General features: G+C 41.9%; 1 protein-coding gene across 1 annotated transcript in view; it reads left to right on the top strand.

The window, feature by feature from the left end:
- Positions 1 to 5810, top strand: part of LOC306765686 (uncharacterized protein) — a gene marked incomplete at both ends in the record, with an annotated part of 45102 nt that extends 39292 nt beyond the window's left edge. The window contains 3 exons of the mRNA XM_079253170.1: positions 3545 to 3591; positions 3722 to 4220; positions 5747 to 5810. Of these exons, the coding sequence (XP_079109296.1) occupies positions 3545 to 3591; positions 3722 to 4220; positions 5747 to 5810 (610 nt within the window). The remainder of the gene's footprint in view (positions 1 to 3544; positions 3592 to 3721; positions 4221 to 5746) is intronic.
- Between the last annotated feature and the right edge of the window lie 13331 nt (positions 5811 to 19141).

Below are 19141 nucleotides of genomic sequence, written 5' to 3'. Positions count from 1 at the left end.
TTTCTGGAACGGGAAAATAACATCAATTTAGTCTTTTTGTCATTTAAAACCAGCTTTAAGCTGATAAGAGCCTCCTGAAGAATATTAAAAGAAAGCTGGAGTTTCTCTGTGGCCATGGAGTCAGCAGTACAATACAGGATAGTGTCATCTGCATATCAGCGGGCATGACAGTCACTAAGAGAAGGAATTATATTGTTAATATGTCACAAGTTGTGACTTCCAGTTGATCCCCGGGCCACACCAACACACACACGAATGACAGTGGAATTTAAAAACAAAGGAGTTTATTCACTCTCTTACTTAAAGCTAAAACGTGAATTTAAAAAGGATAAAAGAAATAAAATAGTCCAACCCAATAAATGGAGGGGACAGGGCACCCGGTCCTTATGAGTCCCTTGTAAGCCCCTGTCCACAATCCTAGAAGGCGAACCAGCATCTTGTGAATGTGTGTGGCGGCGTGCGACGGCGCTAAGTCCTTCCTCCTTCTGCATCAAGCGGAGGATCTCTTTGCTCTGCGGTGTCCGCGTTGCTTGGCCCCGCTGTGCCAAGAGTCTGAAGTCCTGCCAAGAGAAACCCGGAGTGAGATAATCGGCAACTGTTTGTCTCTTTTCTTAACGCATCCACACTATGTCCTAAGGGTTTGGTTCGTCCCTTTACTTATCTTGAAGCAGGCGTTTCCGTTTCTCCATTGCCGGTTGTCCGCGCTCCAAGGGATCTCTTTCCGCTGATCGGTCTCACCTCTTGCTGAATCAGTCCTTTTTGTTGTCCACCAATCCACCATAATTGGGAAAGGGGAAACGTAACAGGGCGGAGCTGCACTCCATTGTTCATAATCCATGGCCAAAAAGTCCATAAAAACAAACACATAAACCACAGAAAAACATGCATTAAAAACACAAAGATAAAAACATGCGTTGGTCACAAACATCTAAAATACAAAGGCAGCTCCTATCGGCCCGAGACAGAAACGGTGAAAAGGTCCCGATACAGACCCTGGTGGTACACCTTTAGTTACAGGTACGATGTCAGAACTTAAAATTAGTAGTGTGACAAAGAAGCCTTGTGACACACCCTGCAGACCGACACCAAACACACACACACACACACACCTGTACCTACCTGACGGTGGTCCTGAGGACCATCACGCCACCAGAGACACACCCACGGTACCGGTTAGCAGCCGCATTCCCGACGTTCCACCTACTGTTAGCAGATCATTAGGGGAGCACACCCAGTTGTCTCCTTACTAATACTGGGAATAAGCTGCTGGACAGTTACTTACCGTGCATCTCCAGGCCTGCTGGTAGTTTGTGAAAACCGAGGCAACGCTCGGGCCGCGTTTAAGACGTCAACCTGTCGCAATGCGGCAGTGACGTCACCGTCACGTGATGCACTGAAACGCCGTATCACATGAATAATCCTGTTTATTTTGACCTGTGTTATGATGATTCTACTGATGTTGGGAATGTTTAAATGTGTTTCCTTTGTGGAATGTTTTGGTATGCATATTTGTTATGGAGAACAAACGGTGTTTCAGAAAAAGCCTACTATCTGTGGTAACTGGGAAGCTTCCTGTTAGGGGAGGAGCTTGATGTTTATAAGGAGCTCATTTCTGAGCTGGCAGGGTGGCGAGTAGGTTGGAATGTGTGTTGTGAAGCTGGCATCTAGAGAACTATTGGTGAGATCTTGTACATATTGTAAATATTGTACATACTGGGACGGGACACTGTATATATTGCTGCACTTTGGAGGAGTTAGGGCTGGAAGATGAATCAGATTTTAATCTCAGTGACGATCTGGGTTTCCAACGATGATAAAAATAAAAGGGTGTGATTTCTTTCCTCTCTGCAGTTTCCTCTCCTGCTGTCTTCAGCTGCTAATCGAGCGTCTCTGGCGTTGCAGCGCTGTGCTGTAAACTCCTCCCACAGCCGCTTTGCTTTCATTCAGACACTGTTGCCAACTTGGAGACTTTCTCTCTAAATCTGGAGACTTTCAAACCCCCTTGGTGACTTTTTTGTTCAAAGCGACAAATCTAGCGACTTTTACTGGAGTTATTGGAGACTTTTCTGGTGTTTTGGCGACTGACTTGAAGGCTCATATTGTTCTGCAGTTGCTGTAAGGAAGGAGCAGCGGGAGCCTCTCCCCGTCCTAAAGCACCCGGCGGCCAGTCTCCCAGTCGCCTCCGGCTGCAGGTGCAATGTAGAATAATGGCAGTAGGTTGTGGAAGTTCACTACAACATAGTTTAAATTTATCTATTGAGTTTACATCAGTATTTGCACTTTGTCAAGACAAAGCTTCATGTTGTTTGTTTTCTAAAAGATGTGGAATCCTAAAGACATTGTTTAAAAGCCTGTTTAATGTTAAATAAATTCATCTTGTTAAAGATAATGGAGAATTGTGTTAAATAATCCAGATCTCAGTTTCAGTCCAAATAATTGTGATGATTATTTTGACCATAATGGAGCAGCCCTAGGAGGAGTTGTAAATAAAGCACCTCAACGGAGCGATGACTGCACCATCATCCTTGTTAAGAGCACAGAACCGCGTGACAACCAGACTTTACACATTGACGCCTCGATAAGTAGTCAGAGAACCAATCACAGCCACTCGTATGGAAACCTAGATTGCGTAATCTATTCAGCAGAATATTGTGATCAACTGCAGATCTGGAGTGGGACTCATTTTCAGCCCTGGAGTTTTATGCCTCAGACCAGCCCACTATGACCTTTTAAAACCAACCAATGATAACCTTACATGTTAAGTCTACACTTGCACACTGCTCTGCAACCCCTTTTAATCCAGTCTAGTTTTCTAAAATATCTCCAATTTAGTGCAAGTAAGGATTGTTTCATAATTCAGATTTATTTCAACTCAGATGTTGTTGAACATCTCCAACACATCTTTTAGAACAAAATCAGAATCTACATTCTGTTCAATAAATGTTCATAGATGTCCAAACCTTAAAGATAAAGTCATACATAAAATATTAAACATTAAATAGAAGATAATAGAAAGAGTTTTACTTTCTAATAACACTATAAACTCTTTTTTCACTGTAAGTAAACAGTTTCATCACAACTTCACAAAAATAAAAAGCAGAGTTAAAGGGGAAATCTCCAACTCTATTCTTTACATCAGAATTTCCTTTTCTGAATATTAAATATCAAGCAAATTAGTGTCCATGGAGATCTAATCCTTATGAATAAAGAATAAAAACTGCTCTGTTGTCTGCAGGTTTGTTATTAACAGTCTAATGATGCTTGGTGATAAACAAATGATAAATAAATAAATAGGAAAACCAGCGGCCCTTGCTGCCCAAACATAAGTCCGGCCCACCAGGAATTATCCCGGTCCTCCCGATCAGACACACACAATGCTTTTGATAAGTCAACAAATAAAGCAGCACAATAGTTTGTTCTGATCTAAAGCTGTGATTCTATCAGTAGTGATGAAGGTGATGGCTGAAGCAGTGCTGTGGTTGGGTCTAAATGAGAGACATGTCATGTCCATGTTAGCATGCTCTGACCCCCCTCCTCCTTTCAGGGTGGAGCCTGCTGGAGAAGCATGGTTGAGACCAGGTCTGAGGAAGTGTAAGTGTGTTTTTCACTGGATTCATCACATTCAACCATCTTCACACCGTCCCATCACTCATTCATCAGTCACATCAAAGTATCAATAGATCAATAAGTGCAGCTGGATTGTGTTTGTTCTCTCCATCAGATTCCTGTCCACTCACCATCGACGTCAACACAGTGAGCAGAGACCTCAAACTGTCTGACAACAACAGGAAGGTGACGCTTGTGGAGGAGCTTCAGTCATATCCTGATCATCCAGACAGATTTATTTATCCTCTGCTGCTGTGTGAAAATGTTCTGACTGGTCGCTGCTACTGGGAGGTGGAGTGGAGAGGAGTCGTTCATATAGCAGTGAGTTACAGAGAAATCAGCAGGAGGTCTGTGTTTGGATGTAATGATCAGTCCTGGAGTCTGAGATGCTCTGATGTTAAAGGCTACTCTGTCTGTCACAATAACAGAGAAACACCCATCTCCTCCTCCTCCTCCTCCTCCTCCTCCTCCTCTGTCTCTAACAGAGTAGCAGTGTATGTGGACTGTCCTGCTGGCTCTCTGTCCTTCTACAGAGTCTCCTCTGACTCCCTGATCCACCTCCACACCTTCATCACCACATTCACTCATCCTCTCTATGCTGGGTTTAGAGTCTGGTCCTGGTCTGGTTCCTGGTCTGGTTCCTGGTCTGGTTCCAGGTCTGGTTCCTGGTCTGGTTCCAGGTCTGGTTCCTGGGTGTCTCTGTGTGGAGTGTAAAGACTCTGCTGGCAGAGTCAGAGATGAACAGATGCTTCAGGCTGTACATGTCTGTCTCTTTCACTCAGAAACATCTTTTCAGATTCAGTTTATGTGTGAAACTCTTCTAAATGATTCTTGGAAACTTCTTCCTCTTCAGTCCTTTAAAGATGGAAGCTGAGCTTCTTCCAGGATCCACATGTTGTTTTTCTGTCTGTTTCCAGTCAAAGCTTCACACTGAGTATCAGGATGTTGTGTTCAGCTCATGTCGGCTGCAGTTACATGTTGAATTAAAGATGCATTATTGATTTGTGTCACATTCTCCAAATGTTTCCTTTTATCTCAATAAAAACTCTCACAATCATTTCAGTCTTTATTTCTTCTATTTCGCTCTTAATATCAGAAAGTGAAATGATTTCAGAGCATTTCATTCGAATGTTTGATGCTTCCTGGAATTACTTTCACTTTCATTTCTTCCTTTTTCTCAAATTCTACCTAAAGAAAGAAAAGAAAGGTTAGACGTCGTCATTAGCTTGGAAGTCAAACAAGTCAAAGTCCGTCCCACTTCTGGGACGTCCGTCTGTCCAGTTAGGACCTAACACTGATTGTGGATCAGTTCCACCTGATCAAACTGATCCACAATCTATGAAAGTATGAAACTACAAGTGTTGTGTTGTCAGTAAAAGCAGAAAGATCCAGCTGAAGATCTTAAGTCTTACTATTCCAGTACACATACTTAGTGGCCGATCACACGCACTTATCAATACTTTCCAGATGAAATCAGCAAACTGCCAGAAACATTCAAAGGGCTTTTATTGATTGAAAAGTGTCTTGTTTTAATGAGAAGGACAGGAGAGCGTCCGCTTGTCTGATGGCTGTGTTTAATGTTGTAGAAAAGGTGATCCAGACGCGACACGCTGGTTAGAACACACCGCTGCTGCAGAACACTGCTGCTGACGTTTTGTCATGTCTCAGTAAAGTGTGGGAGGAATTCCCAACAACATGACACAGCTGAGAGTTGAATGTGGACAAGAAGACAAAACAAAGGCCAACATTTCTAGCATCACTGACACAGACGCTACAAGCTGAGGAGCCTCCTCTCTGCTGACGTCTCTTTGTATTTCCAGCAGAAAAACATCCACAAGAGGAAAAGACTGGAAAGCCTTCTGAGAGGCTCGTCTCCTCCAGCTGATAGAAACAATCATAGTGAGCATCTGAAAAGAATCACTTTAGTGTACAAAGCATTGATGGGCCACCAGCTCTCATGTGAACGTGGAGTTGGGCTTTTCCAGCGTTTCCCTGCACGTCATTGGGGAGAGGCGTCCCGCCATGTGGCCTGTTTCTCTGGAACTTTGGCTGAAACTTTTAGCGCATATTTTCCAGGAATACGGCTTCTGGCCGCTGTGGCTTGGCATGTGGACGCTTCCCACTGAGACATTTTCCACAGGTGTGACAGGAAGAAGGCCTCTCACCTGTGTGGCTTCTCATATCAACAGTCAGATGACTTGTAGAAGAAAGCCGTTTTCCACAGGTAGTGCAGCTAAAAGGCTTTTTACCTGCATGGACTCTGCTGGGACAAGTCACTTTGCTACGCTGAGCCAAACTTTCACCACATATTCTGCATGAATATGTCTTCTGGCTTCTGCTGTGGGCCCACATGTTCTGTTCTGTGGAACGTTTAGCAGAGATTTTACAGGGAAACGCCGTCTCACCTGTGTGGATTCTTCTGTCTCATCATTTTAGATCTTCTAAAAACTTTTCCACCATCGTCACAGTTCACAAACTGTTCAGCCACGTCAGTCTGACATGGACTCTCTGACATTCCAGAGTTTTCCACAGTCCTGCTGTGACTTCCATCACGCTCACTGTGGTTCCTGTCAATGTTCCAGTCCTGTCCTGTTCATCCAGATTCATTCATTACAAAGCCTGTTTCCAAGATTATCTTTTGTTTTTTGTTTTTTTACTAAATGATTGAAGTTAAAATTCTTAAAATCCATTTAAATAAAAAAAAAGTTTCTTTTTAGGCCATTTTTTTTCTGCCATTAAAATGTGATTATTTAAAATGAATTAATTACAGTCTGTATTCTGATTATTTTGTTTATTAAGTCCCACCCTCTAAAAAATATTGAAACTTTTGTTTAAATATGTTCATAATTTTACACCTGAATATTTCTGCAGTTTTCCAATTTTTTCCTTTTCTTTTGGATTTTTTAAAATAAATTGATTAAAAATGGTGTTTTTGATAAGAATCCAGCAGTTTAGATCCACAATGAAACATAGAAAGTGTCTTGTTTATAACAATCTGCTGCTTGTGAGTTTTTCAGGTGAAACTCTGGTTAATTTTTTTCTCATTTTATTCCAGATTCTGTTTTGATACAAATGAAGCTGAATCTTAAACAGTCTGGAAAGAAACATGTTTCACTTTATTTTACATAAATAAATATCAGTAAAAATAAATAAATAAAACAATGTTTAAATATTTAGTAATAATTGATGACGTGACCGTCAGCTGCAGCGTTGATCTGGACAGAACTGGACATGGTCCCTGCAGACCTGCAGGACCCGCTACCAGTCTGAGACTCCAGAGCTGGACTATCAGATCTGGTCTGAGTCCCAGGAGCAGAAGGTGGACTTAGAAAACCCGTCCAGGTCTCTGAAGTCCTGCATCATGTGGAAAGCTGCAGGTGGAAGCTGGAAGGTGCGTTTCCTCCTGTGACCAGCAGAGGGCAGCGTTTCTCTGAGCTGCAGTCTGAACAGAAGCCACTGATTTATTGGAAACTTGTCTTATTATTGCAGATCAATAATTATTATAAAGCTTGAAATCAGGGAAAAACTGACAAGATGAAATGATTTAAAAGAAAACAAATGAATAATTTTATCTTCATGAAGTCTTTCATGTAAAGTGTCACTGCAGTGGACACATTAACAAGATTTTTTCTGATGTATTCATTAATGAGGATGGTATATTCATACTGAATCATATCAGAGAACATTAGTGAGTCATCCAACACACTTTTCTCCTCTAAAGACTCATGCTGCGTGTTAAAAGCTGTGATTTTAAAGCCCCTGCTGGTCGCTGCAACCCTTCTGGAACTCTTCCAAACATCCACACCAAACGGTTCTGATCCATTTTAACCCACAAAACTGGACCAAATGTAGGAAAAATCACCTCCAATGTTCCTCCAATCAAGCACCGAGACAAAACATGAATCAAAGTGGCTTCAGTTTTCTTCCATCCATCATATTGGACTGATGTGTGACGGATTTGGGTTTGCAGGGATGCACTCGATGCATCACTTTGTTTTGGATAAATGAGCGTCGAGCACAAAAACGGGAGGGTTTAACAAAACTGTTAATACTTCATTTTTTATCTAGCTGAATGAAAGAGGATGAAACATGATGAAATGTCTTATTAGTGATTTTTCCCGGTTCTCTCATTTCACCGTGAAACCGTTGCAACAGGTTGGAAGATGCTCGTAATGAAGGATCCAAACTGAAAGCACTGACAAAGAACACCATGCAGGATTAGAATCAGACATTTTGTCACATATATTAACATGCAAATTCATTAGAGCTGAAATGAAGTGTAAATCCAAGATTTTATAACATGTTGGAGTTAAATGGACCCACTGATATCAGCCCATGTTTCAATCTGTATCTCTTCACAGAGAAAAGTAAAAATGTGCAGGTTTAAACCTGAATAGAAGCAGAAATCCCAGGTCACTGGTCAAAATGATGAATGTTTGGAGAAACATGTCAGTGAGGAATAAAGACAAGCAAACCAGAAAACATGATGCTTCAAATTTAGCAGCATGTAACAAAACAGAAGATCAATGAGAGAAAAGAAACTGTTTCTGTTGGTATTTAAACCGTTGTTTTTCTTCTTCTACAATGATCTGTTTATATCTACTAGCTGTGGGTCCACATACATGGCAGCTGCCGCATTTATGCCACAGTTTCACTACGGTGTCTCTGGAGGGACAAAGTGTGTGAAGTGAGAACCCTCTGAGCTGTAAAAGTGCAGAACCTGCTGTGTGTGATGGGTGCTAGAGAAGCGTTGGGATAAGGAACCCTTAAAAAGGCACATAGAAGAAGATATATACAGTTTTCAGGTCACCATTGTTAGCAGAATTCATCCACACAGCGTTCAACGTGAACATCAGCACAGCACACAAGTACTCTTTCTTTCTGTCAACCAAACATGTTTGCGGGAACGCAGCACTTTTATTTAGTCCACCTGACATTCATCATCTCATCAGGTGTGACACGTGATCATGGTGTCAAAACAAAAACAAACAAACATTGCTTAGAAAAAGGTTTGTGACAAGTTAGGATGGGAGCACATCTCAACACCCCCACTTGTTCACATACAAACAGAATCTATGATATAAACATACACATCATGTAGCCCAGTTGCAAAATAAAACATTTCAGACTCCAAACACAAACATCTCAAGCTTCATCAGCTTGACTTTAGTTGAAGGCTTTGTCAATATGTCTGCGACCACATCATTTGTTGGACAGTATTCCAAGGTAATCTGACCTCACAAAATGATATTTCACATCCACATGTTTCCAACGTTGTCTGTTTCCAGGACTCCTGGCTAAAGCTACAGCACCTTGATTGTCTTCATAAACAACACATGTGTAGTCCTGACCATCAAAAGCATGTAAAAGCTGTTTTAGGTAAAGGCACTCTTGGATAGTTGCAGCCGATGCCATATATTCAGCCTGACAGGTTGACGATGCCACTGGAGGTTGTCCTTTAGTTCTCCATGATACCAGTGGGCCATTGTTGTTTAAGCTAACACAATACCCTGTGGTCCTTTTCTGATCATCTACATCAGCAGCCCAACTGGCATCACTGGAAGCATATTTTAGGCTCTCGTCTTTGCTTTTCCCAAAACAGAGTTCTTTGTTTTGAGTTCCTTTAACATACCTTAAAACATGCTGAACAGTTGTCCGTTGTTCAGTACTTGGTTCAGTGAAGTACTGGGACAGTTTACTCACTACAAAGCTTAAGTCTGGCCTTGTACAGGTTGCATGATAGATTCAACTTCCTACTGCTTCTCTATATTTTCTCACATCACTCATTTGTTCAGCATCATCGCTGTAGTAAAGCTTCTGCTCACATGGGGGCGCTCTCGGCTTGCAGTGTAACATAAAGAATCTCTCCAGTATTTTCTGGATGTATTTACATTGTGACATCTTCAGGCATCCATCACTTTGTTCAAATCAATGCCTAGAAAATATGTTCATTTACCAAGATCTTTCATTCTAAACTTGAATTTCAACATTTCTTTAACATCTTTCAAAACGTCTTCATCACTGGCAGCAATAATCAGGTCGTCTCCCCGTATGACGATGTGAACCGTCTCTTTTCCAGTAACTTTCTATAAACACAATGATCATCTGGGTTTTGTACAAACTGCGTCTCACACAAGCAGTCATGCAACAACTTGTTCCAATTTCACTCTGACTGTTTTAGGCCAGACAGAGATTTCTTCCATTTCTACACAAGTTTACCACTTCCTTCACGTATGCCTTCTTAACCTTCAGGTTTTCCACATAAATCTCACACTCCATTGGTGCATGTAAATATGCTGTTTTTACATCCATTTGGTGAACAATCAGACTTTCCTGTGCTGCTTTTTGTGCAACAACTCTAATGCTGGTCATGGAGAGAAAGTTTCATCATAGTTCACGCCTCTCTTTTGACGCTAACCTTTAGCAACATCTCGCTTTGTATTAGTCAGTCCCATCATCGTTCTTTTTCATGGCATTTCCCCCCCACTACATCTCTGCCCTCAGGAAGAGTGGTCAGGGTGAATGTTGCATTGTCTTTCAGTGACTGCATTTCCTCATTCATAGCATTAACCCATTATCAGCATCAACTGAAGTGGTCGCTTCTTTGTATGTCTGTGGTAGATCACATAGAAGTCTAGAACAGGAGTCAACATTAGCCATGTCATCTTCAAAACAACAAGTATAGTCCCCATAATAATCCGGCTTGGTCCTCTTACAGGATAGCTCCTAACTTCAGATTTGTCTTTGTCTTCTTTCTTCTACCTCAGTTTTTATTTGGTCTGAATCCCACTCCACTGTACTGTGTTCAATGACCACCTTTTGGTTTTCTGCTTTTTGTGGGTCAATGACTGGTGGGCTTTTTACTGAGTGTCTTTTACTTTGGATAACAAAATCATCCTCCTCAGCATCCAACATGTCTTCAGTGATGTCATTTATTCTCCGTTCAAACTTTACAAGTCTGTGTTTTTGGATTTATCTGTTACTAGGATAGTAAACCAGCTAGGCTGGACTGTTTTTGTCGTATCCAACAAAAATGCCTTTTTTCACATCTAGAGTCCAGTTTGCCTCTATGATGCTTGTATGCATAACACACTTGTCCGAACTTCTGCATGCTGGCAATGTTGGCTTTTCTACCTGTTAACATATAGAAAGGAGTTTGTTTGGTACGATTGTTAAAGCACCTATTCCTCACTACTACAGCTGTCTGGACAGCAGCGTAGGTCCACAACATCTTTGGCAACCCGCTCTCGATGAGCATGCAACGGGCCATATCAACCAGGGCTCTACAGTTGCGTTCAGCTGTACCATTTTGGTGTGGTGAATATGGGGCTGAAGTCTCATGCCTAATACCACTCCTGCTCATTAATGCTTGATACCGTTTGCTCATGTATTCTGTTGTCAGACCTCCTTCGTCTTGTTTTGCCATAAGGAGCCGTATCGGCTAAGAATTTCTCTGTGGCTTGTACCGTGTCACTTTTATTTTCCAGGAAATAAACAAATGTTGCACTGGAATAATCATCTGTGAACGATAGTGCATATCTATGACCATCTGGAGACACTGGATCTCTAGGACCAGCGAAATCTGTGTGTACCATGTCAAGTGGCCCCTTAGCCCTTACATCAGGTCCCCTGTTTCTTGTCTGGACAAACTTCCCTTGAGTACAAACTTCACAAAATGGGGTATGCTTACTCCCCTCTTCCTTAACATCCATCCCATTCACAACATTTCTTTGGTTCATTACATCTGCCTTTCATCTCATTCTCTGCTGTGTGCAGATAGTGTAATTTGTTGTGGACGTGTACGAGGAATTTGGTCCCGTCTTTATAAAGAACACTGTCACCCTCTCTGAAAACCACTGTGGCACCGCTTGAGGCAGCAGCTTTCACAGAGAAGATATCCTGGGGGTACGTAGGAATGTAGAGAGCGTTCCTCAGTGTTGTCTGTAAGCTCCTCCCATTGCTGTCACGCAGCCACACCTCTGTGTCGCGTCTCCCCTTGGCAACTCCGTTTTTCCTGGAGCCGTCAGCCAACTCCATGCAGTGCGTCCCCGCCAGGAAACTGCTGTCAAACTCCTTAAACTTGGCAATGTCTGTGATGATGTGTGACGTGGTACCCGCGTCGACCATCAGACCTCTTCTCTTGGAATGCGACACCGGCATCTCTGTGTCACTTATACGGAATGCATATTCATTTCTCCCCATCTCCTCGGATGCTTTCCGTGCGTTATCCTGACGTGTCATCGGTCTACAGCTTGCATTGTTGTGCGTGTTCATATTGCAGTGATTGCACCATTTCTTACGCAAACAAAAAATATTCAGCAACCTCAGATGTCATCACAACCAACCCCAGCACAGCTCCACCATCACCGGGATCGGCACAAACCCCCAAAGCCACAGTGCAGGACGAGACGACAAGGTTTTAGGCTCTTTTTACTCACTGAATTATTAGGAAGAATTATCTTTGGTCAATATTTTCATTTGAAGAAGTCAGTTCATACAGTCATGCTTACTTCTGTCATGTCGGTCATTTCCTGGATTCTTTGCCAAAAAGTAGAGATGGTTCAATGAAGCCTTGTGAAGCTTTTAAGGCTTCTATTTGATTGTGTTGAAAAAAAGAGTCAAAGCTTCAAAGCCTTATAAAATAAAAGACCATACCAGTGACATCTGGTGGTCAGCTGTAGTTATTACAGGTGACGATCTAATCATTTCTCCAACTTGATTTAACTTCCAACAGAGAAAATCCAGTCAGTCTTGCAGCTGTCTTCACCCTGAGGGGTCGTCATCTCTAAGTGTTGTAACATTCTATATTCTCAGTGTATTAGTTATGGCTCAACGTGTTGTCCTGTTATTCATTAGATTTTCCAACATGATGTAGACAGTGTGTGTGCTGTGAAATAAGATGATAGACAGGGATGTCAAAATGAGTTTGTTGGGAGATATGATGGTTTGGAAGAAGTGCTTAGAACAATCTTAAATTTTGTTCAGATGCTTTTTCCTGATTTCTGAATGATAGATTACACTTCCTGATTAGTCAGTCTTGTCATTTTTTTCTCTTAAATCTAATATCAGATTTGTTCAGACAGTGCAGCCACTGTCCTTGACTTCTCTCATCAGGAACTCTGTTTCTGCTTCTTCTGTGTTCTCTTTGTGGTAAATGGTAAATGGACTTGTACTTCTATAGCGCTTTTCTAGTCATACAGACCACTCAAAGCGCTTTACACTACTTGTCACATTCACCCATACACTCACTCAACACACTCATACCCCGATAGGCACATCGGGGGGCAGTTTGGGGTTCAGTGTCTTGCCCTAGGACACTTCGGCATTTCAGGGGAAGCCTGGAATCGATCCCCCAACTTACCAGTTGAAGGACAACTGCTCTTCCGCCGTTTTTACTTCAGTTATAGAGTCACATCAGGTCAAAATAAAAGAATCTATTGATTATATGATTAATAAGAATAAATGAAAGAATATACCTTTGATGAAAAATGACAGAATATGTAAAATATACTTCAGTCAGCAACACCATCAATATGATGAAATTTTATATTTTAATATGAACTAATCTTCTGTTGTCCGTTATCCTAGCCAATGTGGAAGAGAAATATTTAGCAATACCATATAATACAATACTACATGACTACAATTATACTAAGTACAATGTAATCTAATACTATTTCATCTTTTGCCATATTACTCTCCTCCTTCCTTTGTGGGTGACACAAGGTGGAAGTTTTTCCATACACGTGATGGTTTTCTTCCACTAGAACTCTCCATACTAAAAGTTTTTTCTTTATCTTAATGCTCTCTTGGCCTGTAAAGCGGCGAGCAGGAGGGACCACCGGGCGTTTCTCGTTCCGACAGACAACACGGCACCAGTACCGCCAAGGCTTTGAATCAGTTACATCATTTCCGGTGTTTCGTTGGAGCGTATGAAGAGCCACACATCATCGGTCATGTGACGGCAGAGTTTTCACGGGGCTTCAATGCAGCGTTTCGACCAAGTCCGTCTCATTTGAAGGAAACAAGCTTCGGTGCTTCCGTTTCAAACATCCCATCTCTACCAAACAGAAAAGGAAAAAATGGTTTTTCTCCCTTACAAACGACTCAACGGAAGCCCAAAAGCTCAAAGCCAGTCAGTGTGTGTGTGTATTTAGTGAATAAAGGCTGCAGCAACACTCCTCCTGCTACTGAAGAGCTTCAGCTGAGCCAAGCAGGCCTGGGAAAGAGCTCCCTCATCTTGACAGAGGATATGGATCATACAATGCTACTGGAACAACTAGATTTCCATTTGAAATGAACCATCATATACTTTAGAGCAAGTCTGCACATTTGTAGAGCATTTTCTGTGTGAAATGACCAGGAGGTGTTTAACTAAAGCATTATTCTGTTCTACTGTTGGAACTGATGGGAATGTCTGTGAAATGTGAATATGTTGTGAAATGTTAGGAAATCTTTGGACTTGAAGCACATTATCCTCTATATGTGCTGCTTTTAGATCAATAAAATCCTCATTGAAGAATATTCCAGAGTGGAGGAGTGGAAGGTTGGCTGTTGCACAAAGCCTCAGGTCTGAAATGGGACTTTTTTTGAAAGAAACTTCTTGCCTGTATGAGGTTGAAACATGCTCACTATGGATGTTGTTTCTATAGTTCTACAGCACTTTGAGCAACAGTTTCTGAAGAGAGCTGCAGAAATTCATTCAGTTCTTCATGTATTCATAGATGCTAAAGTGTCTGTTTAAAAAGGTGGCCATGGTGGAAGCAAACTGCTTGCAGTTCCTCCTGATGGTGATGGTTATACTGGAAGACTTATCCGGAGTGTTTCAGGTGTTGGGAAGACCCTTTTGCACATTGTTCCACTTCAGCAGGACCTTCATCTTCCTCCTCTGCCTCCTGATGCAACTGAATGGAAAAACATGGCCGATGTGCAAAGAGAGCATGCCTCTGCATATCCTAGCTCTCCATGTCAAGGACTGCATGGAGCATCTGTCTGCAGCAGAGGAACATGATGAGGTGAGGCCATATTTCTCATTCTGCTTCATATGTCTTATTGGACCTGGACTTTTCCATGCAACCTAAAATGTATCTCTATCAGTGTTGTGTCCATGTGTCTCCTTCATATACATCCCACATAGTTACAGAATGGAACATACAGTATCAGATAAAGGTCTGGAAAATTCTGCTGATTCCAAAGAAATTCTACATGTGTCCAAAAGTTTTTACTGGACAAAACTTTGAACATTTTAGTAAATCTAACTTGACTGTCAGACTCTTCCAGGCTGAATTTGTTCTTAGAAAGTGACAAGAAGATGAATGAAATGACTTTTTCCACTTTTATCAGGGGTCCAATGTTGCACACAGAACATTTCTATCACACAAAACAACACAGTTAAGTGGAAATAAAAAGCATGTGAGGCTTTTTTAAAGGCTGTGTTCAAGTTATTTATGTTGGGAAAGAAATGTCACTCATCAAGTCTTCATGTCAACCATGCAACACACTCACACACACTCTGATAGTTCTTTTCTTCATGTTAACAGTACTTCTTGTGTTCTGCTGTGTGTACTCTACAGGACTGGCAGAGTGATGTCCACCTTCTGTCAGTAGTTAATTCACCATTTGTGAAGAAAGAGTCCAGCCACTTGGAGCAGCTGTGATCACATATCTCTATTCTGTCTCCACTTTTATATACTTGTCATATTTCTGCACTTCATTAAAAATCTCATCCTGCATCATGTTTCCAGGATAGTATAAAGTACCTTTTGCTACGTGCAGTTTAGGTATTTAAGTGGAGGACAAGGGCAGTATTGTTGGAGCCCAAAACGGTAACATTGATGTGTGTATGTGATGAATCTGTTGTGCACATTTATAATGGTGATACTTAACTGCAACTGACTTGGTTAGGTTTGCTTCTTTCATAGATGGAGTAGGTAGTGTGTTCTGCTGACATCTGGAAATACTTCCAATCATGCTTTTCTTCATATTTAAGAAAGAATTTCATCACACAGTCTGAACTGATGGATTATTTCATCTCTATTTAGTAAATGAATATTAAGAGTAAAAAAACCAAGGAAAGGAAAATATCTTCCAGCCAGAGGGAAATGATGAACGGCTGCCTCTAAATACTGGAAGAATAATTTGCTTCTGCATGTATGTCATGTATTAAAGAAAAAAATCTCATCTATTCCCAGATAAAGAAGGAAAAGATGAGGAATAATTTTCTGTGTTGACTTTTAATCCCAGACAGCTGATTGGAAGGCAGTTTATGGAGAGAAAGCTCAGAAGACTTGATGAAGTTCTGCAGCGCCAGCCTGTGGATCTGGACTATTTCAACTCTGTTAGAAGTCAGAAAGTAGAACTTCTAGGCTCATGTTGTTGCACTGCCTCAACATGTTGTTCCTGCCATCTCTCATCTTTTTCCACTAACTCAGTTGCAAGAGGCAAGAAGAGCTGTTTCCTCTCCTGTGGAGATTTTCCACACTGCTAGTGGACAGCCTAAAGTTGCCATATCAAAGGACAATCTGCAAACCCTCATCAGCATGAACCTTTCTGTCCCCTGTATAGCTAAACTCCTGGCTGTCTGCAAAAGGACAGTGTTTGGAAGGAACTTTGATCACATTTCATTTGGCTTCACTCGTCCCACCTTTACTCAGCAGTTTTAGCTTCATTACAGCATAGAAAGCTGAGTTTTAGTGCTGCTGGGCTTCGTCTTCACAAGTTCCAAGTCCAAGATGCAGATAAGATCAAGACGTCTCGCTTGCTTTGCTTTTACCTTTGACTAAACGCTGAATTCCAACTCTTCATTTGTGTCACTTCCTACAGTATATGTGACAGCTGGAAGCCTTTCCTGCTTTAACTGCATGTTTTGAAGAGTATCAGACATGTTCAGGTGATTTTTTCTCCACATAACTGATGCAGAGCAGATGTGCAGGCAAACTTCAGAGACTGGACAAAGCTGGAAATGAGCTGCTTTTCCAGAGACATGACATTAATTCCAGGATGAAATGAAAAGTGGAAAGCCAGCAGGATCCACCCTGAGAGGATGAAGCTTGTCAGAGCAGCATGGTCTTACAGCATGCAGACATGGACATTGTAGGACTCATACACACTTTGTTCTACACTAAGAAAGGACAAGTCCAACATGTGGACACGTCCACCTGAACAGAGCGTCTCCAGACTAGAAGGAGCAGAGCCACAACGTTGTTTCATGACACTGAAGCCACAGAAGTGCTTTGGAGACAGCAGTTGTTTCTTTCTATCTTCTCCTTCTCATCTCTTCAGAGAGAGAAAAGTGTCAAAAGAGCCGTAATCCTCCATTTGCTCTGATGTCTTCCTGAAGGACTCGGACTCAGCTGGGAAACGTCCACATGCTTTTTTCCACCGTCTACATGAAGCTAATGGACACCAAGAGATGCTGTTTGAGGCCACATTGTGTCCTTCATCCTGTTTGGAGCTGCTACTTGTCATTTCTGCTGCTGATCAATAGAGATTTAGAGCTTTGAATGTCTCTGACACAGAAGATGCAGCAGTGATCACCAACATCATGGACTCCAGAGGCATTTAGCAGTCAGGCTCATATCAAGCTATGTGGAGCTCAGAGGATTGTTGAACTTTGCTCTGGTGGCTTTATCCTCATGGGGGGATGAGGGCTGTCCACCTGGAATGGATCACATTATGATGACCTTATAATGGAAAGCACTTTGTGTTGCCCTGTGCATGAAAATCACTTTAGAAAGTTTCATTTCTCATTAAAATCTGATGTGTAAAGTTTCTACTATATGAATAAAAACAAGGGAAATCCATCAGATAAAAATGGATGTAAATGTTGTTGATTTCATGTCTTCTAATCATCTGCAATAATAAGACAAGTTTCCAATAAATCAGTGGCTTCTGTTCAGACTGCAGCTCAGAGAAACGCTGCCCTCTGCTGGTCACAGGAGGAAACGCACCTTCCAGCTTCCACCTGCAGCTTTCCACATGATGCAGGACTTCAGAGACCTGGACGGGTTTTCTAAGTCCACCTTCTGCTCCTGGGACTCAGACCGGATCTGACAGTCCAGCTCTGGAGTCTCAGGCAGGATTTTACCGCCAGAGTACTTTTAAATGTGTATCTAACTGTGTCCAGTATCCCACTGGGACCACAGCTGCCCCTCTGCGTTGTGCCATTAACCAGGACGCCGACGTTCAGGTTCCGCCCAGCAGGTGGCGAATTTATTCTGGCACAGACCAGATGAAACAGTTCAGCAGCATGAAACAAAGATCCAACAGCCTTCTCAGCACAACTTCCTGGCAGCCAAAAGCAGACAGACACATAGAAAATCCTGGTCTTACATATCCTGAAGCACAAGCTTTTTAAACGACATTTCCATCTCCTGCAAGTTTATTTTAATAGAAGAGCATCACACCACCAGATGAACACAGTTTTCTTTGAGAAGAAATGCTGAAGTCATTAACAGCGTGCAGAAATAGCAAAAACAAAGCAAACATACCTGGAACAGAATGAGACCAAACACTTGAGCAGCATGAAAAATCTGCTGCAGCACACGTGGAGTCGGCTCAATGGGACACACACTGCTAACAACGTCTAAAAGTCCATCAGTTTGGAGGAAACAGCTTGGAATTATGTTAGCAAAGCAATTTAAGAAACGTTGCTCTTCTGACAGCTTCCAGGTGAGTTAGCAGGAGCTCTGAGCAAACTCCTCTTCCTCCACTGACAGACTGCAGGTTTACGTTGCAGCAACTTAAAGTTCCCAAAGCCATTCAACAGAAAAGCAAAGATGTGAAATCATCTTCAAAGTGAAGCTTCTTTGCAGGCATTGCATCATTTTTCTACATGCTATATATAGAAATCCAGAAATAAGCAGCTGAGAATAGAAAAGTCTCCAGACAGATGAAAATGTTTGCAGTGCTTTAAAATCAGAAAGCCAAGCTGCAGGTTTTAGTGAAACCATCAACACCTGACCTGGACATCAAGAAGGTCAACAATGAGTCCATTGTTCAAGATAAAGCTGTGCTCCGATGAGCTGCTGTTTCCGTCCAGTTCCAAGCAGCTTTACAGTCCGTGTTGATGTGAAATGTCCACGTCTGATGATGACTAGATGAAGGAGGAGGCTGCTCTTCCAGCTGTGGACCACCTTCCTCGCTCCCTGCTGGAATGACATCAAGGAGAGAAAGAAATGGACCATTTCAGCCATGCTTTCTGGAGATGTCAAGTCATTTTACACACCTTGTCAGGTGTGTGTAGGAGCTGCGTCGTTACTGGAGGTGTGCAGATGAAGTCAGCTGAGGGGTCGGAGGTGTTCTGGCTTCGGTGGTCCCATTCTGGATCTCAGAGCGGCTGCCTCATCACTGTCTGCACTTCTGGAATAAAAAAGACAAGATCTTTATGTCTTGGCTGAAGAAATAATCTGCTTGTTCTTCATCAGTGTCACAATATTAATAAAAGCAATTACTACTTTAAAGTAAAAACTAGGGCTGGGACTTTAACACCTTCATTAGCATTAATTCCAGAAAAGTGAAGACGTTAAAGCATTTA

This window comes from Telmatherina bonti, assembly GCF_933228915.1.
Source record: "Telmatherina bonti genome assembly, chromosome: 14".
Classification (NCBI taxonomy): Eukaryota; Metazoa; Chordata; class Actinopteri; order Atheriniformes; family Telmatherinidae; genus Telmatherina; species Telmatherina bonti.
Note: the sequence above shows the minus strand (reverse complement) of the source record. Positions and strands in the feature narration are given on the sequence as shown.